At 39.6% G+C, this 26,599-nt stretch overlaps 1 protein-coding gene across 2 annotated transcripts; it reads right to left on the bottom strand.

Annotated features, from left to right (window-relative positions):
• On the bottom strand, positions 1–25,525 carry YTHDF2 (YTH N6-methyladenosine RNA binding protein F2). Of its 2 annotated transcripts, none has more exons than XM_016217040.2 (4): positions 24,871–25,135; positions 24,216–24,295; positions 19,601–21,187; positions 1–858 (listed from the first exon to the last, which is right to left on the bottom strand). In XM_016217040.2, exons 3-4 carry the CDS (start codon positions 21,167–21,169, stop codon positions 835–837), a joined length of 1,593 nt encoding a protein of 530 aa, XP_016072526.2. In that variant the 5' UTR covers positions 21,170–21,187; positions 24,216–24,295; positions 24,871–25,135; the 3' UTR covers positions 1–834. The 2 variants fall into 2 exon arrangements, with proteins under 2 accessions (XP_016072526.2, XP_087676378.1); XM_087820252.1 differs by lacking the exon at positions 1–858 and adding an exon at positions 25,381–25,525 and having other exon boundaries at positions 15,059–21,187; positions 24,871–24,895.
• Positions 25,526–26,599: the final 1,074 nt, after the last annotated feature.

The following is a 26,599-nucleotide window of genomic DNA, read 5'->3' as shown; positions in this document are numbered from 1 at the left end:
TGATGCTCAACAGGATCTCACGTTTATTGAGAAGTGATTAATGGTAAAAAGAAAGGCAATGCCCTTTCCTCATTGGATGAACAAGAAACTGAAGAAACATTCACTATACGTTTTACAATATTTTTCTCTTCCAAAATGCATTTCTGTAAACAAGTTTTTATCACTGTTCTTAGCTGTGAAATAAAATTAATCCTGACTCAATCAGTATAATGTACATGAACAGAACATTTCTTAGGACTCCTAGTACTTTACTCTGAGTAACAAAGGGTCAGAGAAAATGAACCACCCTTAAAGACACAACCTTGGGTAACACTGTTAAATTCTCCAACACAAAAATTCTTCATAAAAATGTTCTTCCAGTTCGGAAGGGAAAAACCAAATTCCCATTTCTGGGGTGGAGGCAGACCAATACCTTCGAAACTCAGATGTTCTCCAAGTGCAAATGTCAAAACGGGGGGAGGAAAGGGTTTAAAAATTAGAGAAAACTGTATGCACTTACGGACTTTAAAATCCGAGAAACATAGTAAAAGACAAAAAAAACAAAACAAAAAACAAAGCATTATGCTCTGAAATCACAACCAAAGCCAAAATAAAAGGGACATTTTTCACCTAAGCTACCTAGAGGGATTTTTTTAGTTTTTCCTTTTTCTTTTTTTTTGTCTTTCCAGTTAAGTCCTATGTCTTTTGTGAAATTCCAATACTTAAACTGTAAGTCTGCAATCGTCTCTGAAGTCAATGAAATTAAGAAAAAAGTCCTAATTCTCTTGAAGGTCATTTTTTTCCTCTTAGGATATGCAGATGAAACCGTTGCTGTGGTCTGTGCAGAACTGCCTTTTATTTTCCACGACCTTGACGTTCCTAAAGGTTAAAAAAAAATGGAAATGGTTAAAACTTATCTGAATATGCTTAAGAATTAAAACTTCACAGAATAACAACTCAATAGAAATTTAGCTGTTTGTGCTGGATAGAAAATTGCCCAACAATAAAAACTGACTTTTGTTAATTTTGACCTGAGGAATTTTTCCCATTGATATTTAGGGAGGGAGGGAAATGTTGGTGTGAGACACATAGATTGGTTGCCTCCTGCACCCACCCTAACCAGGGCGGGGATGATGGAACCTGCAAGACAGGTATGTGCCCTTGATGAGGAATCGAACCTAAGACCCTTCAGTGCACAGGCTGACACTCCAACCACTGAGCCACACTAGCCAGGGCAAGAAAAATGAACTTATTTTTTTTATTTTAAACCAAAGTAGTAACATCCAAGCATTCCAATCAATACAACTTTTTTCACTTCAAAGTTTCTTACATGATTTATTGAAACATAGTATACAAAAAAACTAACAGCCTGGCCGGGCCTGGCTCAGCTGTTGAGCATCGACCTAGGATCCAGGAGATCTCAGTTCGATTCCCAGTCAGGGCACATGCCCAGGTTGCAGGCTCGATCCCCAGCAGGGGGGTGTGCGAGAGACAGCCGATCAATGACAATTCTCTCATCATTGATGTTTCTACATCTTCCTTTCCCTCTCCCTTCCACTCTCTGAAATCAATAAAGACATATTAAAAAAAAAAAAACTAACAGTACTAGAATCATCCCATTCTAGTTCCAGAGCCTTAGACATATTTATAAGCCTTAATTTCCTTTTTTGTAAAGTGAGGATATGGATCTCTCACAGATATTTTCCTATATATAGGTAAAGTGCTTCAATCAAAGAAAGCACTTTAACACTTCTCTATGACATATCCAAATTGCCAGCATCACAGGTCTTGCGCTTCCAGGCTAGTATTAAGTGAGGGCTACTTGAACACAGGCACTGTGATACCGTGACAGCTGATTTTTCTTTTTGGTAATTTTTCAATTACAGTTAACATTCAATATTATTTTGTATTAGTTTCAGCTATATAGAATATTGGTTACATAATCATATACTTTACTAAATGTTCCTCCCTCAATATTTCTACTGCCCACCTGGTACCATACATAGTTATTCCCTACAATGCACTTTATATCCTCCGTGACTATTTTGTAACTACCAATTTGTACTTCTTAATCCCTTCAACCTTTTACACCCAGTCCCCCAACGTCCCCCTCCCCTCTGGCAACCATCAATCTGTTCTCTGTGTCCATGAGTGTTTCAATTTTGTTTTTCTTTTATTTTGTTCTTTAGATTCCACATATAAGGGAAATCATATAGTATTTGCCTTTCTCTGGCTGACTTATTTCACTTAGCATAATAACCTCTAGGTCGATCCATATTGCAACAGTAGTAAGAGGATAACACGTGTATCGGGGTGTTAGCATACACAGCACAGATAGGCTGGCTGGACAAAGGGATAATTCATATGCCCTCCAGGATGGAGCCAGACAGCATGAGATTTCATCAAGCTACTCAGAATAGTTACATGCAATTTGAAACTTACAAATTTTTATTTCAGGTATTTTCCATTTAATATTTTTGGACTGTAGCTGACTGCGGCTAACTGAAACCATGGAAAACAAAACCACAGACAAGGGGGGAGGGACTACTGTACAGTTTTGATACATACACAAAAAATAATCTTATATATTTATTTTTATTTTATTTTTTTAATCCTTACCAGAGGATATTTTTCCCATTGCTTTTCAGGGTAGAAGGGACCGGATTGGGGGGGGGGGCGGGGGCACAGGGATGACATTTCAACGTCAGAGAGACACACTGATTGGTTGCATCCTGCACAACCCTGAGCAGGACAGAGGATAGAGCCTGCAACTGAGGTACATGCCCTTGGCCGGAATCAAACACAGGACCCTTCAGTCCGCAGGCTGACACTGTAACCACTGAGCCAAACCAGGCAGGGCAATAAGCTTATACATTTAGAAATTATAAAGATAACATCCATCTTCTCAGAGATTATTAAGATACTTAAGCATTCACATCATACTACCTTGAAAAGTAAAATCTAGCACCAATTAAAAAGTTATGAATGGCCCCGGCCAGATAGCTCAATTGGTTAGAGCATTGCTCCAATAAGCCAAGATTGTGGGTTCGATCTCTCTCTCCCTCTCTCTCTCCTTTCCCCCCCACTCTCTCTAAGAATCAATGGAGCCTGGCCGGTGTAGCTCAGCAGTTGAGCAACAACCTATGATCCAGGAGATCTCAGTTCGATTCCTGGTCAGGGCACATGCCTGGGTTTCGGGCTCCATCCCCAGTAGGGGCATGCAGGAGACAGCCAATCAATGATTCTCTCTCATCATTGATGTTTCTCTCTCTCTCTTTCCCCCTCTCTTCCTCTCTCTGAAATCAATAGCCGTATTAATAAAATAAAAATAATCAATGGAAAAAATATCCTTGGGTATGGATTAACAAAAGAACAAACTAACAAACAAAAACTATAAATAGCTCACAAGATTTTAAATACTAGACTAGATTTGTAAACATTATTTTCATTAAAAAAATATATAGAGATTGGCCCTGGCCCAGCAGCTCAGTTGGTTAGAGCATCCTTCCAATATGCCAAGGATGTGGGTTTGATCCCCAGTCAGGGCACATACTAGAATCAACCAATGATGCATAAATATGTGGAATAACAAACACAATGTTTCTCCTTCTCTCCCCCACCCCCACCCCTCCTTCCTCTCTCTAAAATCAATCTTTAAAAAGTTTTAAAATATATACACTGTTAACAGGAATCAGGACCTACTTCAAAGGCTTTCCACTGCCCAAATCTGTGACAATTTGAGCATTATATAACCTTAATGATAAGTGAACTATCATATAGTAATATATGAAATTGGAAAGAATTAGTGATGGATGCTAAAACTAATTATAGTGAAGAACTTGGTGAACACCTTAACCAAGTGATTAAAGTTAATATCGCCAATAATGGCATAAACAGACATTTTATAGCTCCCTAATGTGATGCACTGAAGACAAAAATCACTTATGTGTAGTATTCCTGCCAGAAAAGCATACTCTGAATATACCTAATGAGAAAACCTTAGACAATTCTACCAAAGTAAATAGCATACACTCTCAGAAATATCAACATAAAAAACAAAACAAGCCCTAGCCAGTGTGGCTCAGTTGGTTGGGTATCAACCCATTCACCAAAAGGTAGCTGGTTCGATCCCGTCAGGGCACAAGCCCAGGGGTCTTTTTGGGCTTGATCCCTGGTAGGAGGCATGCAGGAGGCAGACAATGTTTCTCTCTTACATCAATGTTTCTCTCTCTCTCTCTCCCCCTTTAAAAAACAAACAAACAAAGAAACAAAAACCCCCCACCAATAATAAAATGATAAAAAGCGCAGCTGGAGTAACTCCATCGGTTGAGCATCATCCTGTGCACTGAAAGGTTGTTGGTCCAATTCCTGGTCAGAGCACTGGGTTGTGGATTCAATCCGCAGTCCAGGTGCATACAGAGGCAACCTATCGATGTTTCTCTCTCCCCCCAACTTCTTCTCTCTAAGCAAGTCCTCAGGTGAGGATTTAAAAAAAAAAAACACAAAAAAAAACAGGGTAGGGTGTGAGTGTATGGGTATGGGTAGAACCACTGCAAATTAAGAAACTAAAAAAACTAAAAGATTAAAAATCCTGTTACTGGAACCTGCACCACAAAAAAAAAATTAAAAAAAAAAATTAATTGCTATCTAGGACATTAAGTCTACTGGTAAAATATAAGATCTGTTAGATAATGGGATTTATTGTCTGTTAAATTTCCTGATTTTAGTAATTGTACTGTGGTTCTAAGTACATGTTCTTAGAAACTACACAGTAAAATATTTAGGAGAAAAGAGCATAATGTCTGGAGCTTACTCTCAAATGGTTCAGAAAAAAATTATGCACACATCTCCAAAAAGAATAATAAAGCAAATGTGGCAAAATATTACACTGTTAAGTCTGAGTGAAGAGTATATGGGAGTTTTTTGTACTACTCTTGAAGTTTCTCTTAAGTCTGAAATTATTTCAAAATAAAAAGTTAAATGCCCTGCCAGCGTGGCTCAATGGTTGAGTGACCCAGGAACCAAGGGGTCATGGTTCAGTTCCCAGTCAAGGGCACATGCCTGGGTTGTGGGCTAGATCCCCAGTGAGGGCCATGCAGGAGGCAGCTGATGGATGATGTTTCTCTCTCATTGATGTTTCTATCTCTCTATCCCTCTCTAAAAATCAATAAAAACATATTTTTTAAAAAGTTACTAAAACAGGGAGATAACGGTTTTCACTTAATTCTTCTGCAAAAACTGGATGCATTAAAATTTTATCTTTTAAAAAAAGTTACCTTAAACAGTTCATAAGACCTTGAAATGTGTTTATTTCTTTAGACCTACACTAAAAGTCATCAAATACAAGGATATTTTAGCAAAAAAGAAAATTAAGTCTGCCTAGCATTTTTTTTTTTACAAGTCTTTTGTAATGAGAAAAAACAACACAGAGAAGGTTCTAACACAAGGACCATTATTTTTAAACACTTTTAGACATTAAAACTTTTTAGGTTTCCTATGAAAGACTTCCCTTATAGCAGGTTTTCTTTCACTTTTGTGACTATTTCCCATTACCACCAGGGACAATTCCACTAAATACTTTGACAATTTATGGTCAAAGGGCTTCACCTGTAGGTCAGCTGTATTTACTGACATTTCTAATCAACCAGTTCTACCCTGGTTTAATAAACACAAAGCGAGGGGTAGGGAATAAGACAAGAATGATGATGAATATATCAGTAAAGGAAAAAGAGCAAACAACACATAAGCAAACCTGGAACTTGGATCTCCAGTGGGTCCAAGTCCCAGCTGGAACTGCCATAAACACAACATACACATTTGTGTCCCTTGGACACTCCAACTTTTATACATGAAGATGCTACTACTGACTCATTGTAGCAGGGGAAGTAGTGTGGCAAGCTAGTTTTCCTCACAGTGTTGTCATGTGAAGCCTGCCTACCCCTTTTTTAACCTAGTGCTCCTAGAGTCATGTGCAAGGCAGCTATAGTGAGATCTGTAGTAGGAACAGGCCAGAGTGGCCAGTCCGGGTTAAACTCCTGCCACAGATTGGCTGCCCACAGGTGCAAAGAAATAAGCATAAAATCTTCAAGCGCAAATACAAAAATTAATTATAAAGTCCCAGTTAGCCAAAAACCAGTGGTTGAGCGTCGACCCATGAACCAGGAGGTCACAGTTCAATTCCCAGTCAGGGCACATGCCCGGGTTGCAGGCTTGATCCCTAGCAAGGAGAGTGCAAGAGGCAGCCAATCGATGTTTCTCTCTCTCTATAAAAAAAAATATATTTACAATGCTAAAAAACTAATGTCTCCACAAAAAGACACAATAAAAAGAACACCAAATGTAAAACTGAAAACATTAAAGGCTTTTAGAAGTAGCCATAATGCCTTTGAAGAGATTATAACATGAAATTACATGTGTAGGATATTAAACCAAAGACACTGCCACTTTTTAATGGACAAAAAGTATAGGCAATTCACCAGAGGCTCATAATACTGACAACTGATAAAAAGCTACCCACAGTATTGAAAGGTACAGCCAGACTTATCAGACAGTGAATTCTAACATTGTTTCTCAAGATGAAGTCTTGAGACTAGCCAGAGGCAGGACTATAGTACTAAGAAAGAAAACTTTAGAAACCAAACTGCAAGAAAATAAGCATGAGGATTGTGAGGTGAGGGGCACACAAAACTTGAATAATGACATACATGGAATGCAGATTCCAAGGCCTTGCCTCCAAAGACACTCATTCAATAGGTGAGGGAGGACAAGAATCTGCAGTGTAAGTACTCCCAGATGGTAACTTGTACAAACCAAGTAACTTCTCTTCAATCGTTTCTAATCATGTAAGAAACACCTAGGAAGCTTAGTAAATAAAATTTCTAGTTAAGTCAGTCTGGGGGCAGAGCCTAGTTATCAGTATTTTTATAAATACTTTCCACATGACTCAAAGTTTGTTTTAAATCGTTACCATTTTTTGAATCCCTCCACCCTGCTCCCCTCCCCATCCCACTGCAGGCTTATGGACTACAAGTAAAGTAACATGTGTCATAAATGACTGAATTACCCAAGAACTTGTCTGGGTACTACTTCTAGGTCTGCCACTAAAGTGAGGTAATCTTGCAGTCTGTATACAAAATGAGAATGGGGTAAACTAAATCCTTCTCACTCAATTTTATAACATTATCCAGAACAATTTGTGTTCCTTATTCCTGCTGCCTTAACGGCAACTTTCACAAGGTTAGGTAGATACAATTCAGACCATTTTGATGCTCATAATGAGGGACAATTAAACCTGAGTGCTCAATTAATTATGCTCTCCTCAAATACCCACAAAGAGGTGAATGGCTACTGGCCATCAGTAGATAATAGAACATTGTTAACTATTTTAAATGATAAATGTGAAGATGCAGCAAGGTATAAGAACAAAAAAAGCTTTGGGGGCAAAACAAATTCCAGTTCTACAACCTGTGTGTCTTGAGGAAGTTATTTCTTTTTGAGTAACTTCCCTTTATATGATATTTCTTTTTTAATAACCTTAACCTGCTGCTCATCCCATATTCCTTATTCCTCAGTTCTCTACCTATAAAATGAAGATAATCTAATTGGTCAGGGATTAAAGATATGAAAAGTGCCTAATATACAGACGTCCAAAAAATGGCTAAATATGGGTAAATACTTGAATTAGAGGAAAAAGCAGGATGGAACAGTTATATACAGTTATATAGTTATATAAACCACCTATGTAGGCAAAGAAGAGAAAGAAAAATGCCAAAATAAGTAGAAAAATTGACTGATTTTTCTTTCTTTTTGTACTTTTTATAATTTGGTTATATTTTATTATGAAAAACAAATGCAAAAACAAAATTTGGAAATATAAAACTTGCACAGCGCAAATTTACATGCAAACATTTCAAAAGTTCTATATGCTATCCACACTTATTACCAAAAAAGTTCACAGGAAGCCAAAAACATATAAGTCTACCTTTTCTAAATGGCTTCATGATTCACACAAGTGATATGGCCAAATGTTTAACTCTGACATATGTAGAAGAGTACTAATTACCACCCAAGAACCACCAGACATTACAACAGCAGTAAGTGCAAGTGAGTTCGAAAGAGCAACTGCCTGCTTCTTCCCTTTCCCCTCCATATCCAACAGTTCACACTTGAGTTGGCCATTTTCTTCCTTCATCTTTCTACTATTCCTAACCATCCTTCCAAACCCAACTCAAACCCAGTCTTCCACAAAAATGTCCTGATTCCATCCTAATTGGTTTCGCTTTTTCCTCTGCACTTGGGTCTCATAATGTAAAATTAGCTCTTTAATATACACTGTTGTATACTGTTTCATTTATAATATCATGTTATAACTTGGTATCTTCTCCCGATGGCTAACAGGACTTAAATCAGTTCAATGAGGAACTGTTTATTCCAGAAGAGATGAAAACCATTAGGGCATTATTTATTGAGCTAGTTGTTGTAACTACAAGAATTTGGTCCGGGGAGGTGAAAGCAGCACGCAAATTTAAACTAAACTACCTGCTTCTGTGGAGGAGAAAGGCAGAAGGGATGATCTGAGCTACCTATCACACACAGAGCCTTTCTCCTTGCTCATTTAAAGACTTGCAGTATCGTCCAGTCGGGTATGGCTCAGCGGTTGAGCGGTGGCCTAAAACCCAGGAGATCACGGTTTGATTCCCGGTCAGGGCACATGCCCGGGTTGCGGGCTTGATCCCAGGTCAGGGGCTTACAGGAGGCAGCCAATCAATGACTCTCTCATCACTGATGTTTCTCTCTCTCTCTCCCTCTGAAACCAATAGATATATTTAAAAAAAAAAAAAAAAAAACTTGCAGTATTAATGGTGAGAGATCATTTTTGTTTGTCCTAATTTAGGGAACAGCCTTTTCTCCTCTACATGAAACTCCTTAGCAGCTACAGGTAAGAGTCCCTTGTCATACTGTCCCTTAAACTAGGGCAGTCAAAGCCAATGCTATAGCCTCCCCACCTCCTGTGAGATGTCTTCCTTCCTCACCCCACTCCAGACTAAGTAAACCAACACACCCTACATGAGATGCTGATGCTGCAGAATCCCTTACATTTCTTCAATTCCAAAACAGATCTCCCACCCCAACTTCCATCCACCATTTCTCTATTTTAAAAAATTCATGTTGCCTGGCCGGGCGTGGCTCAGCGGTTGAGTGTCGACCTAGGATCCAGGCGATCGGGGTTCAATTCCTAGTCAGGGCACATGCCTGGGTTGTGGGCTCAATCAATGACTCTCTCATCATTGATGTTTCTATCTCTCTCTCCCTCTCCTTTCCTCTCTGAGATCAATAAAAAATATATATTAAAAAAATAAAAAATTCATGTCATCCAATGAGTTCCAAATTATGCTTCATAGGGAGATGCTTGGGGGATCGCCCTGGAGGGAAAGGAGGCGAAGCATATAAAATCAACCATTCATGGGGTTCTGAGTAAGGTTTTGTTTGGGTGCAGGGTGGGGGTAGGGGAAATTCCACTACTAAAGTTTGATAACTGTTAGAGGACTAATCTTTACTTCTGGCATGTAAACAGAATGGCTCACATCTGAGTAATTCTTAGTTCAAACTATTCAGAATAGATACTAAATGATTCTAGAGCTGCTAACTAAGCCCTGTCTCAAAATATTTAAGTGTGGAAAAACAGCAGTCCCCTCTGGATCAATCTTTATCCATATCCAAAACAAAATACTGCCATTTTTAATGAGGTTGCAACAATAACAGAAACAACAAATGCAGAATCTGTTAAGTGATGTGTGGAGAATAAAACTTTCAAACACCTAATAACAAAGCACTCTCGTGTTATTTTTATTCAACAGATAGCCACTGGCATTTACAGTCATCATGTGCAATCTCTGAATAAACTGATTATGCTACCCCACTGCTTGAAATTCTATTCGATATAACCCTTTCCTTAATCTCTTTCTAAAGCTCATACTACTCCATCTCAATTTCTTTCACTTGCTCCTTTCTTAAACCTCCCTTAGCCCAGCCAGGCGTGGCTCAGGGGTTGAGCATCGACCTGGATCCAGATTGGGGTTCGATTCCCAGTCAGGGCACATGCCTGGGTTGTGGGTTGCAGCCGATCAATGACTCATCATTGATGTTTCTCTCTCCCCCCCCCCCCCGAAATCAATAAAGATATATTTAAAAAAACAAAAAACTTCCCTTAAACTTTGGGATTTCTGGGAGCTTTCTTTGGCCCTCTTCTCTCACCGCATGTTGGCTCTAGAACCACAATGCATAAGTAGGAACACCAGCTCTGCTTTCTTAGCTTGTGTGACTTTTCAAAGTTACTTTTCTGTGCTTCAGTGTCTTTATCTGTAAAACAGACAGTTGTACCTACCTCGCAGTATGAGAAGTAAATGAAAATTTACATATATAAAGTATTCGGGACAGCTGTGTGCTAGACGATGTACAAAATATTCAATAATTTCGGCCATTACTTTTATTACCAATATTCTTTTTTTTTTTTTTTTTAATATATCTTTATTGATTTCAGAGAAAGGAAAGGAAAGGAGAGAGAGAGAGAGAGAAACATCAATGATGATAGAGTCACTGATCCAGCCCGCAGCCCGGGCATCAAACCCCGATTGCCTGGATCCCAGGTCGACGCTCAACCGCTGAGTCACGCCCGGGCGGGCCCAATATTCTTGAATAATCTTAAACTCTTCCATGCCTTTACCTATATAGTGAGGGCTGAAAACTCTGAAATTTCTATCAAAGGTCTTTCTCCTGAGCTTCAGATCCTACAACTGTATGTCCACAGGCACCCCAAACCCTGTTTCCAAAAGCCAACATCTCCAACCCAGATCCTACTATCACCTACCTTACTGTCCTCCCACAAGCACCCCATAAACTATTTCCAAAAGCCAACACATCTCCAATCCTAACCTGCTGACTCATCCCATATTCTTTAATTTTAAATAAGATACGAAAAATACATCTAACCACATTCTTCAAACCCAACTTCCCCTTCTCCACAGTCTTTTCTTGCCTTTTTCTTCCCAACTATTGTAAAAGCCCCCCCCCCTTAATCTTCACCCAAGAATATTTTTTCCATTGCTTTTAGAGGGGGAGGAGGCTAGAAACATCGATGTGAGACACACACATCAATTGGCTGCTTCCTCCAGGAGCTGGGGATCAAGCCTGCAAGCGAGGTATGTGCCCTTGGCCCGAATTGAACCGGGAACCCTTCAGTTCGCAGGCCAACACTCTAACCATTGAGCAAAACCGGCTTGGACTAAAAGCCCCTCATTTTGATCTCTGGGCCACTTACATCTATCTCTCTTCATTTAATAGATGAGTTTAACTAAATTGCTAACCTGACCTTCCATTTCCCTATGGGAAAATATGGAATAGTGCTGCTCCCCAGGATTGGTGTGAGGATTAAAGACTGTGCAAGTACCTAACAAAGTCAATGCTCTTCCTATCCTCCAAACTGTCACTCCATATTAACTACATTCCCTCTACAATCCTACTAAAACAAAGGTATAGGGTAAAATCCAAAGTCCTTCATATACTGGGCCCAACCAACCTGGTTCAGCTTTATCACTTACATGTTTTTCCTCATTAAACTTCTCATTATCCTGAAAACAAAGCATTCACAGGACCATGTTTTTGAACCTGTCTCCTCTTCCTAGAAAATGCCCTTCTCCTCAGCTTTTCTATCTGGCAAATTTCATATATCACACAGTGGTCCACAGGCTTTGAGGCTAGAAAGTTTCTATGGCCCTTCAGGTGTAGTTTCAACACGTCTTTCTTTCCCCCTTTTGAAAAAAATATACCTATTCATTTATTTATTTTTTTAGTCCTCACCCAAAGATACGTATTTATTGATTTTTAGAGAGAGAGGAAGGGAGAGAAACATCAATCAGTTGCCTCTTGTACGAGCCCTGACCAGGAATCAAACCCGCAACCTTCTGGTGTATGGACAACACTCCAACCAATCGAGCCACCCAGCCAGGGCCATTTCATTTCTTTCTTTTTTTTTTTTTTTGTAAAGACAAAAGTGAAAAAACAAAGACATAAGAACTTCACTGGTTCATCAATGATCTAAGCTTCTCTGCTAAGCTGGATAATTTTAAATCTTTAAATTTCTGTGTTATTCAAAACGTATCAGAGCTACAGACATGACACACTTAAGTTTAATCTGCATTAATATTTCCTCCATCACTTTAATTCCAAACAATCAACAAAAATCAAGTCCTGCTGTGTACATACTGTTTGCCAATTTCCATGGTGTAAACATGGCTGATTTGAAACACCAATGTGGTATCACTGAATGTGGGGTTGAGAAGAGATACATGATAGCAGTTTTATATATTGATACAAAAGATGTAAATTATCCCAAAAGTAATGAATTTGAATATTTATTATGGCTTAATGATAACAATGGTCATTTTAAGTTAACGCAATTTAACTGTAATTTATAAGTAATTTATAATGTAATTTAATGTAACACCTTTTAATACAATGTATTTCATTTTAAGTTTACATAATTTGTTTCATGACCATGTTTAACAACCAGCTTGCTAAAATTCTTAAAAGCGAAACAGTTGGCCCACAATTAGCCAGCTCCAGCACATCACTGGACTTCCACTGAAATACAAACTCCACCACTTATTAGGTATGAGACCTTATATAAATAACTCTGAGCCTGCTTCCTCATCTGAAATATGAGAATGATATATTAGATGAGATAGCTAAACTTTTATGTGTACTATGTGCCAAGGACTTATACATGCCAAGCACTGTGCTATCATTTAAGTGATTACTCATTCTATTTGACTTGGTTCAAATGTTATTTCCTCCACGAAGCCTTTCTTAATTTTCCAAATTTATCACTCTTTTCCAGAAAACCAAAACATTTCTTCATTCCTCTATCACAGTTCTTAGCTCATATTTTATTCATTCTGTTGTTCTCCTGACAATGTAGTCTAGTCCTAAGGCAAAGATGGTGCCTTGTTTATCTGTTCTGAGCAATTAACAAAAACATTTGCTGAAGGATGGATACAAATAAAGGACATGGTTCAAAGAGATCCAAATTCAGTGTCATCTATTTTCTAGACCTTTAAGGACGCTGCAGAAAAGCATTTTAATCAGCCACAAAACAAGGAAAGTGATGAGTAATACAAATAGAATTTCCTCAACCCTTTTGGCAGAGAGACAAATTTATCTGCAAGACAGAAGCAGACACAAGACAGCCTTAGAATTTTAGAAAAAGTTCAGGTTTGTCATCCCAATTTAAACAGGAAGTCCACTAACTAGTTGTGAGAGGCAATTTAAAATACCAATGGAGTAGGGAAATGCTAAATAGAAAGAAACAATACCCATGGTTATTTATTTCCTAAGGACTTACAAAAACAATATAATTGGCTAAAGTGATGTTTTCTTCCTCTCTGACTTTTGTATCACTAAAACTTGGCTATTTTTAAATTTTTTCTAAAGTTAAAAATGGAGCCAAGGTGATTACTTCAAATGTTTCTCAACAATGGGCAAAATGCCCAAGTTGAAGGGGGAAAAATGGCTCTAAGGGAAAGAAAAAAAAGCCCTTGCTGGGTAGCTCAGTTGGTTAGAGCATAGTCCTGATAAGCCAAGGTTTCTTGTATGTGCTAGTCAGGGCACATACAAAAAATCAACCAATGAATGCATAAATAACTGGAACAAATTGATGTTTCTCTCTAAAGTCAATTTTTAAAAAATTTTAAAGAAATACTTCCTTATAAAGAAAAACATTTGTGCTAACACTATAGAGAAACTGAATTTAAAAAAAAAAAATTTCTCTTCAATAATCATGTTTATGTTGCTTTAGTAAGTCTTTAGTACATTCTAGGTAACAATTTTTTCATAAGTACACAGTAAATGTATTAAAAAATATACCTAATCTATACAAAGATTCACTGAGAATCCACCAATGCTATCATCCATATCCTTCTAGCCTCAAGTCCCTATTTTTTTTAAATATATCTTTTTTGATTTCAGAGAGAGGAAGGGAAGGGGGGGGGACATCAATGATGAGAGAATCATTGATGGGCTGCCTCCTGCATGTCGCCTGCTGGGGATCGAGCCCACAACGTAGGCATGTGCCCTGACCAGGAATCGAACAGCGATCTCCTGGATCATAGGTCGATGCTCAACCACTGAGCCATGTCAGCTGGGCAAGCCCTTACTTTTTATATTCAATAAGTATCTGGGTCAGAAATTATAGAACAGAAACAATAACTTTAAAAAAAAAAAAAGACCTGTTTAGTAGCATCGATTCATCTCTTCCATGAACCTCAAATGTTACACCCTGGGCCAGCTAACCCTCTCTTATCCTTGGTTTCTCTGATCTAGAGTATCCCATGTATGAATTTTCCCTGCAACATATCTAATAAAAGAACTTTTAGTCTCTACTTAAAACCCTCCTGTAACTAAGAACTCCATTTTTAGAAAGTTCTGCTTTTTATTTATAAAAATCTTCCTCTCTATAACCACTATCCATTGGTTCTGATGCTATCTTTGGTATAGAGAATAAACCTACCAGTTTTAAAAGCATTTAATAACAGCTATTATGTTCCCCTTCTAAATCATCTCTTCTAAGCTAAACATTCTGCCAAACACTAAGGGACATTATGATGAGAAATAAGACAACATATATGAAACATACTGTAGGAAGAAGTGAGATGTATTCAGTAATGGTCCATGTCCTGGTACGCCTTTACTTCTAACAAGCTTCCCATCACTCTCCATCATGATTCAGATGAGACTTTACTCCTCGTTCTTTTCAGCTCTAATACTTTAAGCCAACTTTGTAGCTCTTAGATTTCTTCTGTATCAAATTAGTTCCATACACATTTCATTCAACTCCTTTTTACTAATCTAATCTTCAAACTTCCCTCTTGGGAAACACATTCCACAAATGCCAATTAGATTTTTCTTGAACTGTACAGAAATCTTTGTTGAAGTTATTATCTATACAGTGTCACAGATTTGGGCTTTTCTGAACCACTCTTCTCAAACACCTCTATCTTCTATACATCTTTCAAGGTTCAGCTCACTTCTTCCATTATTCTTCTATGATCAATCCACCCATACCCCAGACTAGGTTAAGCAACCTTCAAACTTCCAAACTGGCACTCTATGCATACCTTGAGAAAACACTTTCTGTTTTACACTGTTACTAATGTAAGGTTCTCATAGACACTGGAGAAACTTCTGGTCTAGCATACAGTAAAGCTGTTCAAAGAAAAGATAAAAAGCTTCATCTCAATTCTTATACAGCATAATAAATTTTAAGTATATCCAAACACATTCCAAGTCACTATTTTTTGGTCTTCTGCTTGAGAATTTTAGAGGTTTTTATGAAATCCTGCTCTTCTCGCCTGATAGCAAAATTTTTAAAAATATAAACCTTGAGCTTTTGTCATTATAATCACATCTTCTCTTGATCTGTTTTTCTCCCCACTTTACCATTAGCTCTCCAGTTATTAAAAAAAAATTATTTACCCAAGTTCCTGATTGAGTACAACATTGGGCTCAGCTTTAAGAAAATTATGCAGTCCCCTCTACTATTCTTATTTTGCCTATAGTTAAAATACTAGAAATATAAGACAAAACTACAACTATCATGAGTTTTATAAAAAACATCACTAATGCAGGACAATTCCAAATAATATTCCAAAGTTGAGGCAAAGAGAGTTAACTCATTGTAGTATTCCTCTGAATAGCTGACTTTAATTTTCTCCAATTTTTTTTCAGGAAGAGTCCATATGGCCATATATTAGCACGGCCAAGACCTTCAAAAAGCATACATCCTTTGACCCAGTTAGCTACACTAAAGGACAGATGTCAATCAATACTTATATCAAAGAATGTTCACTGCCATGTTATTTTAGCTGGAAAAATTATTAAAAAGCCTGGCCCGCATGGCTCAGCGGTTGAGCATCGACCTAGGATCCAGGAGATTGCAGTTCGATTCCCAGTCAGGGCACCTGCCCAGGTTGCAGGCTTGATTCCCAGTCGAGGGCATGCAGGAGGCAGCCGATCAGGGACTCTCCCATCATTGATGTTTCTCTCTCTCTCCTCCTCTCCCTTCCTCTTTCTGAAAACAATAAAGATAAAAAATTTAAAAAATTAAGGAAAGGTTCTAAGCAAATCCAGGTTACAAATTGTATCTGAAGTATACAACAAAGTAGACCACATATCCATGATGTCAGAAGTTTCAAGCCAGATAGCTCCAATGCTTGAAGGTTCTATGATACTGAATTATATCATGTGACAAAACGGGTCAGTAATAATGCTAGGCAAAAATGGCTGTAATTTTGCTTCAGTGTGTTCTGCCAAGATACACACCCAATCTCAAAACTTTGGAACAGCTGTGACATCATTTTCAGGATAAAGTTTAAAGTATTTCCCTAAATACTGAATTACCATGCCCATTTGGCATGAAGATTTTTTGCAATCATGTGAGTAATACAAAGGCACACACACAAACACCCAACCTAAGCAGGCTATCTACTGCCTCAGTAAGTTATCAGTCCCATTCTCATGAAACTTGTTTTCTCTTAGAGGCTTATTTAATAAAAAAGACTGGAAGAACAGTTTACAATTGCTTATGTAAGGATATTAAGGATAACACTGGGCAACAAAGGAGTAAGGTAATACTGTCTGAAATGGTAACTGGGTTTAGAAGTAATCACAGGGACCTTCCTGAAAGCCCAGCAAAGCTCTTCTTACAGAAGGTAAACTAAAAAGTAATCTGGCCAGTGTGGCTCAGTGGTTGAGTGTCGACCCAGGAACCAGGAGGTCAGTTAGACTGCGGTCAGGGCACATGCCCAGTTGTGGGCTTGATCCCCAGTAGGGAACTTGCAGGAGGTAGCCAACTAATGATGTTTCTCTCTCACTGTTGTTTCTATTCTCTCCCTCTCCCTTCCTCTCTAAAAATTCATAAACACATATTAAAGAATGACACTCTTAAAAAAAAGTAATCTTCCCTAGCCAGGTTGGCTCAGTGGTTAGAGGATCACCCTGCGGACTGAAGGGTCCCAGGTTCGATTCCAGCCAAGGGCATGCACCTCGTTGCAGGCTCGATCCCTGGCCCCGGTCAGTGCACGAGCCAGAGGCAACAATTGACATTCTCTCTCACATGGATGACCCCCACTCCCTTTTCCAATCTCTCTGAAAAGCAGTGGAAAAAATATCCTCAGGTGAGGATTAAAAAAAAATATTTAAAAAAAAAGTAATCTGACACACGTATAATCGAGGCTTTTTTCTTCTTCTTGGTGGTTTGTTCACCTGCCTGAGAACAATTAAAATACTCAAAGGCCTTTATGGAATGGTTTTTAAGAAAGATCCATTAGTTAACTTAGTAAAGACCCTAAATATTATTACATTTACTATGAAAACTTCATAAGACTGGTCAATTCCAAAATACGAATCTTACACCTACTTTTTTTTTTTTTTTTTAAATATATCTTTATTTATTTCAGAGAGAGGGAGGGAGAGGAAGAGAGAAAGAAAAACATCAATGATGAGAGTCATTGATGGGCTGCCTCCTGCATGCCCCCCACTGGGGATCAAGCCTGTAATCCAGGCATGTGCCCTGACCAGGAATCAAACCTGTGATCTCCTGGATCATATGTCAATGCTCAATGGCTGAGCCACACCGGCTGGGCTTACACCTACTTATAAAGTTCAATTATCATGCACCAAACCACAAGTGAATTTAATATAAATACATACTTGCTTAAAAGTTTACATAAATTAACAGTTCTCAAATTTGCTACTTCATTTTTAAACCAAAGTTTCCCCATGGTTCTACACAATACCAGTTTATCTTAGCATCTACGGTGTGCATTCCTAAAAATATTCCTGCTGGTCTTCCTACTTTTAATCACAAATATAAGACAGAAACTTTGCAGATGAAAGATTGGTAATATGAGATACATATTATGCATATTTCAAATGGTTAAACCAAGCACCTGGACATCTCCTCACACACGTTAAAAACCTGCCATGCCACTACATGGTGCCTAAAAGGTCTTGTCCTCCCCTTCCTTGTACCTCTAGAAACAGGAGCCTGTGAAGACATCTTTAGAGCCTTTCGGATGTCTGGCAAAAATAACCACTAATCTTTTTCTACAAGATTATGGAAGATTTTAAGTTTAAAGGACTAAAAAGGAGAAAGTTTCTGACAGCCAACTTTTTGGTAACCTGGCTTTATATCTCCAATACTTTTAGCATCACTAATAAGTGTAGCTAAAACTTTATTTGTACACACTAGAATACATGACAACCATCCTATTTTAGTTGAACTATGTACCTCTGATCCTGAGTATGGAGGTGAAGAAACCTTCTAAAGAGCACTCCTCTCACTGTTCAAACGAGTTTTTATAGAGGCATAACAAGTGCCTCAGATTCTAGATCAAATATATAAGATCTCTATGAATTCATAACAAGTTTAAGAAAAATATATTTACATAAGCTTGTTAGGTTTTGTTTTTATTTTTTAAATTAAATTTATTGGAGTGACACTGGTTAATAAAATGAGGTTTCAGGGGTACAATTCTATATCACCTGTATATTGTAGTGTGTTCACCACCCCAAGTCTCCTTCCATCACCATTTATCCTCCTTATACTTTCCTTCCTCTACCCCCAGGTTGTTTTTTATTTTACATTTGAGACTAACTGCTCAGGATTCTCTCAATCATTTACAGGTCTTTTTAAGAAACTCCCTCCTTCCCCATAATCCTACCTACTTCCTACATGTTAAATATGTCTAAGTCCAAGGTAATATATGATCCGCCCCAACCAGCATTTTATCATTATTTTATGGCCCTAAAGTTTACATTCATTCAATACACAATGACCAAACATTACCAACTCTTTCAAAAAAATTCAACTCCTTAGTTTGTACCTTTTTTCCATCCCTCTACCCAAGATTCCCACTTGTTACAAAGGAAACAAGAGAAAGCAACTCTTCAGGAATACAACAAAACGTTAAGAGCAAGAGGTCAGCCTTTTCTGATGATCCATTTTCCAAGTTTTATATAATAAACATTTAACTTTTCCAATGGGAAAACGGTTTTGAAAAAAGACCACCAAAGATAGGAGCAAGAAAGTTCTTAAAAACAGACTGAAAGATGATGTCAGGCCTTGGTCAGACACCAACTCTTGGGAAAAACCACAGTACCTGTTAAGCCAAAAGTTAATTCTAACAGAACTTTTATCTTTTTCTGTGCCTTATTACAGCCTCAATCTTTTCGTACTTTAATTTCCATAGTTTTATCACTTCAGTCATTCCCTCTGCATTTCTTTCAGACTCATTCTTCACCTCTTTCTGCATTATGTAAATTCATTTTCTCTACATTGTTTGTTTTCCTTTAAGCCCACAGTTCTGCTTCCATTGATGTTCCCACATTCCTTCATACTAAGGTTCAAATGGTAAGACCAGTTATACTCCCATAAAGGACTGAACAGTTATGTGATACTTGTGTTATTTACAGAGCTTTTTTAAAGCTTTTATTATTCAGTATAATACCCCTCCTGTTCTAGTTCCTTCTCCCCTTCCCTAAGTCTTAAGAATGGTAAGCTGGTTACCTTTTTAACACTTTCTTCTTCCTCTTGGCGTTTCTCATAGTGTGAGAAGTCATCAAAAATGGAAGTGGTGTGCTTGTAGCTGGCTATGATTTTCAACACCTGCTTAGCCTTTTCCAGAGGCACTTCCTGAGTGTCCCTGGAGTTGGTCACTGGTTTATTCTCGTTGTTCTCTAGGCGAATGTGTCGCAGCTGGCTATTAGGAACGTCCTTCACAAAAATCCACCTGACATCAAAACGACCCTTCCATTTGTCCTGGGACCACACACCTGCACATGTGTTGTAGTCCACAGCAGATTTCATTTCTGCAACGCCACAGAAGTGTCCACTGCCGTTGACACTGAAAAGTAAGTAAACGGGGCCTTTCCCGTTCATGGAGCGATAAGCAGCATCCAGTCTCTTGTTACCATGCTCTGTGCTGCACCAGATATTATACTTAATGGACCGGTGGATATCGTCCTCAGAGTAGCTCTTAATGATGAAAACCCGGCCATGTTTCAGGTTCCAGTCAAAATCCTTGGGGTTATAGTTATTAATGGACCGTAGTTTCTCCAACACTGGGTGAGGTTCTGAAGGAGTAGATCCAGATCCAGCCTGAGACTGTCCTACTCCATTACCATCCACCCCATTATGACCAAACCCACTGCCACGGTTCCGAGGCGCTACCCAGCGGGTTGGCTGAGCTGCCTGTTGCTGGACTGAGAGCTGGGCAGGCTGTGGTGGAGGTGGGGGCAATGGCTGTGTCTGTTGCCCTACTGATGCCTGAGCCACTGGTGGACTATTGTTAGCCTGCTGACCTACAGGCTGGGGAGACCCCTGGCTTGGCTGTTGACCTATATTCTGAACCAAGGCCTGTGAGGGGGCTTTTGCCACAGGACCCTTATTATCCCAAGTTCCAATATCCATGTTATGCTTTATTGGGGGGGGTGGAAGACTTGACCCTGCAATGCCATTCTTGGTCTTCAACTTAGGTTGCTGTTTAGCAGGCTTGCTAGCAATATCAGCCCAAGATGCTGGTTTTGGAGGAGCAATGGTAGCTGGAGGCAAACTATTAGAAGCCACGATGTTACTAGTAATGGACCCACTACCAACAGCAGAGCCTACAACTTTTGGAACATTGCTTGCAACTTCTGTGCTACCCAACTTCAGTGCTGCCATCCCTTGGTCTATAGTATTCATGCCAGGAGCTTTATTGAGGGTTTCACTGGCAAAAGCTGACTGTCCATCAATCATGGCTCCGCCTAAGGAGCTAGGTGCATAAGCATAATTGCTACTATATCCAGAGCTCTGAGTAGACTGTCCCTGAGAACTGTTATTTCCCCATGCTGAGAAGTCAATACCACTGGGAAAGAAATTAAAACCATGCTGACCAAGAAATGGAGTGCTACCAAGGGCTCCTGGTTGTCCAAACATTGCATCTGGTAGGAAGTGAGGCTCTCCGTTGCTCAGCTGTCCATAAGAAGTTAGATAGGGCATGGCGGTGTCACCCCCAGTAGACCAAGCAGCTTCACCCAAAGAATAGGAGAAGCCAATGGAGGGACTGTAGTAACTGGGTAAGTAGGAATCTGACATGGCAGTATATGCATTATTCTGTGGGGGGGGAAAAAAATCATAATTAAAACACAAAAATAAATAAAACAATCAGGGCATTTCCTCTCCCAATTATTCACACCATTCAAATATTTCATCCATTACCATAAAAATAGAAGAGTGACCATTTCAGATGGTCTCGTCCATAAACTTCCTTCGGTTATAGTTTAAGAAATTTTGGTTTAATAATTGAAATGTCTTAGCACCACACTTCAGAAAAGGGAAAATCCAGCATCTCAACAACAGTTAAGTCTTGCTCTATAAGTGTTGAGATGATGTTTTTATTAAAACCAGTATCTTTGGATTTGAGAGGAAATTTTGGCAGAACAAAGGAGTGTTCAAGAGTTTCCTGTTAAACCCATACTATAATAGATAAAACAACAAAACAAAAAGAAGCAGAAATGTCAGGCTCTATCCCAAAAATTTGTGTAGCCATTCCTCAACCATAAATCAAAATGCAAGGTTCTACAATGATAAAGAATAATAATCTCTGTATCATGAAAACTGCTTAAACCTTATTAGTAAATATTTATATGGTTTGATTTATGCACTGTATTCTATGTTAAAATATTGGTGCATGCATTTATTTTCAATTATCAAAGTACAAAAAAAACTCATAATTTAAAGACATTTTGGTATGTGTCAAATAAATTTGATTTTTTTTTTTTTACAAAAAAAAAAGCAGGTTCACTACATCTAGTTTACAGTGGTAGCCTCTTGGCAAATCATCTGGGAACATCAACAGATGTCACTATTTAATTATAACCTGGAAAGAAAATGTACAGTAGCTTCCAGAGAATTTAAAACTAGAAAAAAATGTGCTACCTGTTCTGCTTCTCCTATAAAACTAATGGCTATAATCTAAAATGCACACCCAACTTTTCCATTAAAAACAGAAGTATAATTCTAAAGACACCATACAGTCCATTATCTTTAAAAAGAGAATCATCTTGAAAAATAGCCAAAAATATAAACGTATAAGCAACTAGTCATCACATTAGAAGACAGACTACACTGCAAAACTCTCAATCATTCTTGATTTTATTTGTTTGTGCTAAAAGTATTTTCACTTTTTTTAATAAATCTTATTTAGTTCACAGAATAGTCCCTTAAATAAGAAGCTAGAAATACATAAAGTTGGTCTCTATAAATATAGATAACTCAAAAGGGTAATTTAAAATAGTTCTGGTATATAAGAATCCATTAACTAGTCAAAATACGGAGTTTTATTCTTAAGAGATTTGGATGACTACCACTATTTTAAGCCTTGTTTGTATTACCAAAACTAAGAGTACTTCTCCCTAGCCACTAAAATACATCTCTTAAAGATTAAATGTTTCCATTAATGTAGTTTGATAAAATGGTGGTGTTTTTCTCTGACAATTTAAGTTTTCCTAAAAAAACAACCTGTCTTTTCACACACAGACTTCTCTCGAAGTTAAGGGCATTTCTTAAAGACAGCATTAATACTTTAACAAACCCAAATTCGTTACGTATAAAAAATTCAGTTCATAATGACTGGATTAAGCCTAAAGGATTGATTATTCCAACATAAGGTGAAGTACTGATTAAAAAGTAGATGAATTACTCTTGAAGGTAAACTACAATGGACAAAGATTCTTAGGTTGTCTATTCAACGAAGATTTCTATTCCCCCCAATATATTTTAAGTGTGCTATTGTTGACATTATTAGATTCCCCTTCCCCCCAATATTTTAAAAATACAGTTAAGCTTTTACTTAAGAAAAAATTCACTTACTATTACAGGTTATATGCCATTATATAGCCAAATGCCTACAACTGAACTAGCAGGTTCCCACATGCCACTGAGCTCAAAAATCTGAATTACACAATGTTTCACAAGAACTACCTAGAATTATATTTCCAAATGTTCCCACTCTCCCTGTTATAATGATTATGTAAGCAAACTACTTCAATAGCAGGAACCTATTAATAGTTCATTCCTCTACTTCCTTTCCTACTTTTCCTGATTGACTGGTTGTCTTCTGCAAAAACTTTTTTCCAATTGCTTGCTTAAGTGGTTTCTATATATTTAATGAGGAAAATTTTACAGAAGGAAATCTAAAAGTTTTATGCAAGAATTAGGTCCAAATAGGGACATATGCTAATATGCCAAGTGACTATTACATCTATCACACAGCACCTGTTCAGAATTTATATAAATGTTCCATAAGCTGCTGCTTCTTTTAGGATATTTTGGATGAGTTATTGTCAATTTTCCTCTTGGTTTATTAGTATGGAAGTTATATTTGCTACAACTTTGTAACTATGTCTTCGGGGCAGAAGATATTTATACAAAAGAACTGCCACATTAAAAAAGTTTCTATACGCACCGGTCATTTACCTGTACACATCTAATCTTCACATTAGAAGACAGATTAAATTACAAAAACCTCAATCATTCTTGATCTTAATTTGTGCTAAACAATATTTTAACTCCATTTTGTAAATCCTATAGCTCCCTTATATGGGAATCCAAAGGTATATATACAAAGTTGGTCTCTATAATGTAGATACAGCTCAAACTGAAAAACAAGTACCTACCTCCAAACAGTTCTAATCTAAGACCTCACTAACTAGTGATCAGAGGAGAGGAAGAATACCCAGTTCTGCAACACTGAATAAAGTTCAGGTGATTTTTTATTAGTTTTTCCCATCACATATGAATCCAATTTGCAGAAAAGAAAAAGTTTGGGAGTGAAAATTCAGAATATTTAACACTGGAATGGATTAAGTTTTGCACTGTATGTTCTTGGTAAGGAGAAAGAATTACTTAAACAGGTGATACTGTTAGTACACTGTAACTAGTACTATCAGAACTAGTCTCAGAACACAGTATGTTCACTGACAAGAGAGATACAAATCCTAAGAGTCTATACATTTGTAACAACTTTTTATAACACATTAAGTAGTAGTAAGAAAGTCACCCCTGAAAGTGAGACTTATTGATAGGGAAGAGAAAATGGTATACACCCTTTGATCAGGCATGTAAATGGTTAATTACTCACGGGCCTTGCCTGGGGACTCAAGTAAGGTTCAAAATCATCATCATTTAATCCATCCTTTTGATGTACAGATCCATTTTGTACTAAAGGAAAAAACTCAAATTAGGAGTGTCTCAATCATACAATCTCCCTCCCAAAGTAATCAAATATATCCTAACCAGGGAAAAACCTTAGTAAACAGAGCAATTAAGTTTGAACTTCAAAAGGCTAAAGCTGAGAGTGAATGCTGAGCAGTATTCGTCAGTAAAAATGTCACCCTCCACCCAGAGCAAGTTGATTTAAAAAAGGTCATTTTATTGGCTCCACTAGATTTCAATGCCCTCCCGCTCGCCCCCCCCCGCCAACCCCGGTCACATGTGAGTACTTCCAGAGTGTGATCCACGAGGATGAAAAACAAAGGCCTTCTAAGACCTACAGGAAACTAAGGACCTGAGACATTTCAAACCAAATCCACCCCCACCCTTAAAGAATTATTCCTTGTATGCTAAAAAGCTGTTCGCCAGAAGCAAGAACACACCGAAAGGGTCAAATACTTAAGTGTGAGGCACCTGCGAACCTAAGGGCTTCCGAAAGATCCTCGCCCTGGGGCGCTTCCCGGAGACCCCGCCCCCACTACTCGGCGTCCCCCTCCCAGGGCCACCGGCGGAACTGGGCTCACCTTTGTTTCCTTGACCTTTTGGTCTCTGCGAGCGAAGGAAACGTCGCCGAGCAGCAAGTTGTCCGAGGAAGAAATGGAAAAGGGAAGACCAATTAAAGCCGAGCCCGAGAAAGGAATAAAGGAGCAGGCCTGAGGGTAGGCGTCAGGAATGGTGGTGAGGGGGAGGCGGGGAAAAGCGCTAGGCCGGCGAGGCCCGCGGAGAGAAAGCGGGGGACGCGCCAGAAGCAAAGCGACGGGACCCGAGCTTCAAGGAAGGCAAAGGGAACTAGGAAGAAAAACGAGGCCTGCTGAGGAGAAAAGGCGGAGCGGGCGTTGGGCGCCGAGGACCGGGGAGAAGCGGGAAGAGCGGGCTGAGAGTGAGGCGCAGGGCGCGGCCGGCCTGAGAGGCCCGAAACCCGTCCCGCGAGAGGCGCCGCCTCGGCTCGGCCCGACCGGGGGTGGCGGGCCCGGGCCTAGTCGGGCTCCCTCTCGCCTCACACAATGGCCGAGGCATGCGGGCCGGGCCTGTACCTGCTCCAAAAGGCTGCTGGCCGACATGGCTCTCGGATCCTCACGAGTGGCGACGGCGGCGGACTCTCCTCAGAGCGTCAGCGGCGGCGGATGAGCCCCGGCGGCAGGAGCAGGCGGCGCGGCGGCGGCTTTTGTCCCTGACACTCGGGGGCCTCGGCGGACGCAGCGGAGACACAGCGCGCGGCTCGGGCTCCGGCTCCGACTCGGCGACGCTCTAGCCCGAGAGCTCAACGCCCGTCTCTATGCCTTTTACGCGCGCGCCCGCCCCTTGCAGCCGAAGTAAGGGCGCTGAGCGGCGGAGGCGGACGGCGAGAGCGGCGCGACGCTGACTCTCACATTCACTCGCCCACGCGGAAGGGGCCCGGCGCGAAGCGCCTCGAAAAGGACGAGGCGGGGCCGCAGCGCCCTCTGGTGGGCTGGAGGAGCGGAAGCGGCGCGCGCGCGGCCTCCCCTCCCCCACTGCCTCAGGGTTGGGGCCTAGGAGGGTGGGGACCGCAGGGTCGTACCACGAGGTTTTTAACTAACTCCAGGAGAGAGTAACTTTAGCTTGAGAAACCCCACAAAAACCTGTCTTTTCAGTGAGGAAGAGACCCCGGAAGCCTGAGAGACCTTAAAATAAACCTGCTTGTCAGCTGCAGATGGCACCCCACCCCCATCTGGGAAGGAACCCGAAGAGGGTCACAGTGCCCCCGAGGAAACTTCCTGGGGCCCCTGCCTCAGAAAGACATCCCATCCCCAAGGGCCCGGCTATCCTCTGTTAGCAGACCGGGGAAGGAAAAAAAAAAAAAGCCCAGAGAACAAAAACATCCATTAAAATTTGATCCCCTCAAAAGATAGTCGCCCTTTGGCATTGCAGGGAGGGGAATCTACAATTTTTTAGGATAGTCACTGGCCCCCGTAATAATCTGTTATACTGTGGCCTTTATTTCCAAGGAAGACACACCTTACACATCTACACAAAATTTTTCATGTACTTTTCAACAAGTCCAGAGAATATATTAAGTCTATGGACTTAAAAAGAAAATGTCCTGCCCTGGGCAGGTAGCACAGTTGGTTGGAACCTCATCCCAGCTAAGCCAAGGTTGCTGGTTAGATCTGGTGGGGGCACATGCAGGAGTCAACCCGTGAGTGCATGGATAAGTGAAACAACGGTTTTCTCTCTCTCTCACTCTCTCTCTCTCTCTCTCTCTCTCTGTGTCTCCCTCCCTCCCCTTCCTCT

Source organism: Miniopterus natalensis, chromosome 9, assembly GCF_054644295.1.
Source record: "Miniopterus natalensis isolate mMinNat1 chromosome 9, mMinNat1.hap1, whole genome shotgun sequence".
Taxonomy (NCBI): Eukaryota; Metazoa; Chordata; class Mammalia; order Chiroptera; family Miniopteridae; genus Miniopterus; species Miniopterus natalensis.
Note: the sequence above shows the minus strand (reverse complement) of the source record. Positions and strands in the feature narration are given on the sequence as shown.

Bases quoted from the DNA above. Each gene is read 5' to 3' on its own strand.
- YTHDF2 (XM_087820252.1), bottom strand. From the start codon at position 25,407: ATGTCGGCCAGCAGCCTTTTGGAGCAG. The intron at 24,896-25,380 runs GTACAGGCCCGG...CTTCGCTCGCAG, and splicing joins CCAGCAGCCTTTTGGAGCAG to AGACCAAAAGGTCAAGGAAA. The intron at 24,296-24,870 runs GTGAGCCCAGTT...TTTTTCCTTTAG, and splicing joins AAAAGGTCAAGGAAACAAAG to TACAAAATGGATCTGTACAT.